A 4883-nucleotide genomic window follows, 5' to 3' on the forward strand; every position below is an offset into this window, starting at 1 on the left:
ATGAGCAATTATACAGATTATAGACTATAACATTGAGATTAATTGAATATCAAGTATAGATTAACTTAGTTTTGAAGAAGTCAATATCGTTTATGATACAATTAAAAGACATTTTCTCAGTTTTGACTCTCCTCAAATGCACCAAAAACATCTCCAGAAAAAGCTCCAATTTTGGGCAATGCTTTCAGTCTCTCCTTCAACTTGGGTAGCGGCAGTTTGAAATAAAACCAAGGTAGTATCCAGAGAAACTTGTCTCATTAGTTCATCAATCTTGGATTTCTTTTCTTATACTTCCTTTTTCAATTCAACAGCTTTTTCATAAAGGTTTAATAGTTGCTGACGTGACTCGACAATTCTGGGTTGATGGGATAAATTGATTTCCGCCCAACTCTTGTTACTAGCAAAGAGCGCATTCTTCACTTGTCTCAAGTCTTTGACCATTCCGTCCAATCTTTCATCATTGTTGAATTAGTTCTATGGCCGCTGAACAGTCCGGGTGCAAGTCTTGCATATAATATGGCATCTTGATCTTGATGATTGTTGACTATCTTTTATAACTCTTTTTTATAGGCAGAATTTAGCCAAGATTTACAAATAGACGCTAACACACCAGTAACACTTTGATTTTCAGAGGCTAATTATGCTTTCTACTATTACGTCTAAGATGAATTTCTTTTATATTAATTACGTTTTTACGTGTACCTTTTAATTACCATTAAAACAATACCATAATCAAAATAAACTCCTTGAAAAAAGGTTGAAATTCTGAGTCAAACTAAAAATTACAATGGATTGCGCAACTTCCAGCAGAGACCTATCATTAACCCTTGGCAATGTACGTTTAAAGCTATCCATTCTCGTCTCTTATCAATGACGTCACAGACACAGTTGTAGAAGAGACTGACAGGTGTTTTCCCGCGCAGTGTTTCGCGAGTTTCCCGCTAGAGGGGCACGCGGTGTTTTCCCGCCTATGACGTCACAGATACAGTCGCAGTGTTTTCCCGCGAGGGGGCGCGCAAGTTTTCCCGCCAGGGGGCGCGCGGGTTTTCCTGCGAGGGGGCGTGGCATAATGACGTCATAGGTCATTGACACAGTGACCTTGACATTCTCCACCTACATTCTACACCTACGGAGGTACGAAGTGTGGGTCTATACTACATAAGTCTTGGATTTCGTGGTTGCTAATTAGACATTCTGGCTCTCTCAGAAATTCAGGTCCATTTAACCAAAGGGGATTTGTTGCTAAGTCAGCTAATTTTTGGCCACGAGTAGGTAAGTCAGCAGGATTATTTTTGCCAGGGCAGTGTTTCCAATTAAGGGGGTCGCTTATAGCCTGAATTTCTCGCACCCGATTTTCAACAAACGGTTTCCACTGACTAAGCGATCCACGCACCCAGTGTAAGGTAATCATGGAATCTGTCCAAATTGTGACCTTCGATGGTTTCATCTCTAATTGCCCTTGTAGACGATTGGTAGGTTTTGCACCTATGACTGCACCCATAAGCTCTAGACGAGGAAGCGTAAGTTTCTTTAAGGGCGCTACCCTTGCCTTTGATGCAACGAGAGTGGCGCAATAATTTCCGTTGAGGTCTTTGTAGCGCAAGTAGACAACCGCAGCGTAAGCCTTTTCGCTGGCGTCTACGAAACAGTGGAGTTCGGTTAGGCTTGACATTTTCTCTGGAGCATTTGGAGATAAAACCTTGGTACTTGTACGTAGCGAATGTTAGGCAACTATTCACACCACGTTTGAAATTTCTCTGCTATATCTTCTGGTAATTTCTCATCCCATTGTAGGCCTTTTTCTCATAGTGCCTGCATAAGAATTTTTGCCCTTATAGTGAACGGCGTTAAAAACCCGAGGGGGTCGAAAATTCTGGCTACTGCTTTTAGCACGAATCGCTTAGTGCTGTCATTGGTTGTTAGGAATTGTAGAAGGGCGCTAACGTCAAAAATAAGAGTATCATTTTCTTCGTTCCAGTAAAGCCCTAAAACCTTAACAGATTGAGTTTTAGTCAGCGAGTCATTTTTCGTTTCCGGTTCTTGCTGAATTCCTAAAAGCGCTTTAAGTTCTTTAGAGTTGCTCCTCCAAGGTTCATTCCTGCGTCATTCATAATTTTTGCCGAGTCGATGGCTAGAGCGTAAGCTTGTTGGTAGTTTTTTCCTCCGGTAAACAAATCGTCTACGTAAAAGTCTCTCGCGAGGGTCTTGCTCGCTGCTAATTAGAATCTTGGTATTGCTTCACGTGGTGCTTGATGGTAGCTGACAGTAAAAAGGGACTAGCGGTAACACCAAAGGGTACCCTAGTTAAGCGGTTCGTCGTCAGCTCTCTATCGCTTTCAGATTCTAGGTTCTTGACCCATAAGAAACGCATCGCGGTCTTCCGGTTTGATACAAATTTGATGGAATGCCTTCTCAATGTCTCCGTTTAAAGCTACTCGATGTTCGCGAAATCTAAATAGTATATCAAAGAGGTCTGGTATTAAGCTCGGTCCCGATTCCATACAATCGTTTAGCGATGGTACGCCGCTCGCGTGAGAAGACGCGTCCAAGACGACGCGAGTCTTTGTGGTGTCTTTATCTTCCCTGATGACCGCTTGGTGAGGGATATAATAGCCCGCTCGATTTGGGTCTGAAACGATGGCTTCTTCGGGTGGTACCTCTTCAACCATTCCCGTTCTTATCTGCCCGACTATGACGTCATTGTAGTTTTTGAATAGCTTCGGGTTTGCTCTTAGCCTTCGTAATAGATTTTCGGTTCTTTTTCGCGCTATTACATAGTTGTCGCCCAACTTGTTCTTGTTGCTTTTCCAAGGGAAGACCACCTGGTATCGCCCTTGGTCAAAAGTTCTTGTCTGCTCGAACTGTTTCAAGGTTTCGTGGTTCTCTAAATTATTGGCTTCTCCAGTCTCAATAATTCCCATGGCATCTAACTCCCACAAGGATCGAATCTGGTTTGATAGGGATTCTTCAGATTCGGAAGGGATATGCTCTAGTATATCCCTTGTTATGGTAACTTGGTTTACGCCTATTGTTGACGCTATTTCTTTAGACATCGTAGTGATTCCGGTGGGCCCTTGCACCACCCATCCGAATTTCGTATCCAGGGCTACTAGGGCTTTTCCTAGTCTCTCCGTCTTTCCGCTTGCAATTTCCCAAAAATGGTCGGATCCAATTAGGATTTCTATGGGATTTCCCTCTTGATTTCCATCTCCGTTAGGATAGTCAGCTACTTCTAATCCGCGTGTCTCCATTTCGCCAATTAAGTCTTCACTAGGTACTGAGAATACGGCTTCACAAATGTATTTCGCCTCAAACGCTCGAATTACGGTAGCTCTGGATGGATCGCTTTCGTGTTGAACCCTAAGTTCAACCATTTTTCGGGTTGTTCTAACAGGGGCTTCCCCTTCAAACTTGTGTACATTGATGGGCTGCTCTCCTATGACCTTCAGATTTAGTTTTTGGGAGAGAGATTGCGTAACGAAACTGGCTTGACTGCCTCCGTCAAAAAATATTCTAGTCTTTTGGAAGTCTCCTGTTGGACCAATCGCTTTGGCTCGTGCTGTTTGAAGAAGGACTTCTTCCTTAGCATGAGTTTTAGCTATAGATGTCGCTACGACTGCCGCGGCTGAAATTTGTCGCGCCCCGGAATCCGATGTAGCACCGTTATTTTGTGGATTTCCGGTAGTGGACTGACGCGGCTGTACGTTTTGGTGGGGGGCGGTGTTTGTATCACCTTCACATAGGGCTGGATTATGCTTTCTCCCGCACGAACCACAACTTCGATGTCTATAATGGCACCTTGATGCTTTGTGCCGCCCACGCATACAAATAAAACAAAGTCTTTTGTCCGAAACTCTCTTTCTACGTTCAACTATAGATAAGGTACAATTTATTGGGTTGTGGTCAGAGCTATCGCAAATTGGGCATAAATTATTTCCCTGGTATGTGGTATTGTTTTGCTCATTAAGGCCAATATGAAAGGCAGCGACGGTGGGAATACTTTGCTTCACTGCAAAGTTTGTATGTCTAGATTGAAAGCTCAGTTTTTCTACTGGTTTTTTATGCTCTTTGGATTTGTCTGTTCTCTTAACCGCATTAACCCGCTCCAAACATGCAATTTCTCTCTTTATGAATTGCAATAGCTCCTCCACTTCCCAATCACTCTCTTCGTCCCCTCTATTTCTGATAAATTCTAAAACCATTTCTGGAGGTAGTAAACCACCCAGAATATGGACTAAAAATGAACCGTAATGTTCTTGGGGAACGTTTAAACCCTCTAGGCTTCTCACTTGCACTTCGCATGTGTCGTACAGTTTTTTAAGTCCATTTATATCGTTCGCACTAGAAACTGTCGGCATATTTAATAGATTGCTTTTGTGTTCACTTATGATTACGGACTTTTTGCCGTACCGATTTTTCAAAAGTTTAATAGCCGCGAAATAGTTCGCTTCAGTTAATGTGTACCCTTTTATAGAAACCGCGGCTTCACCCTCCACTAAAGCCCTAAGATATGTAAACTTATCTGAGATTCCTAGGCGTTCGTTGTTGTGGATGAAAGCTTCATATTGTCCCCAGAAGCATTGCCATTTGGAGAAGTCCCCGTTGAATTTTGAATTTCCAACTTGGGAAGGCGCACTGATAAGCTTCTTTCTTCGCTTTGGGCACTTGGAGGTCTTAAAGGTGACTGGTAGGGATGTGTAGTTCCAGGATGTGGTTGATTTTCTTTCCCCATGAATCTCTTGGCCCGGTTACGGGATACGACCAACTTTTCCGCCATCACGATCGCTTCCTGTAGCTCCTGCTCCAATCGTTCCTCCGTCTCTGTATCCTCCATTATAGTCTTTATTTGTTCGTTGAGAGCCTTTAATTCTGGCTCTTTTGAG

The 4883-nt window shown here is 43.0% G+C and overlaps 1 protein-coding gene across 1 annotated transcript; it reads right to left on the reverse strand.

Annotated features, from left to right (window-relative positions):
* Positions 1-2336: 2336 nt before the first annotated feature.
* LOC149632674 (uncharacterized) lies at positions 2337-4358 on the reverse strand. The gene has a single exon (XM_089850986.1). It carries the CDS (start codon positions 4356-4358, stop codon positions 2337-2339), a length of 2022 nt encoding a protein of 673 aa, XP_089707112.1.
* Between the last annotated feature and the right edge of the window lie 525 nt (positions 4359-4883).

This window comes from Phalangium opilio, unplaced genomic scaffold (assembly GCF_054372755.1).
Source record: "Phalangium opilio isolate 3A_F unplaced genomic scaffold, DU_Popi_V2 ptg000098l_1, whole genome shotgun sequence".
Taxonomy (NCBI): Eukaryota; Metazoa; Arthropoda; class Arachnida; order Opiliones; family Phalangiidae; genus Phalangium; species Phalangium opilio.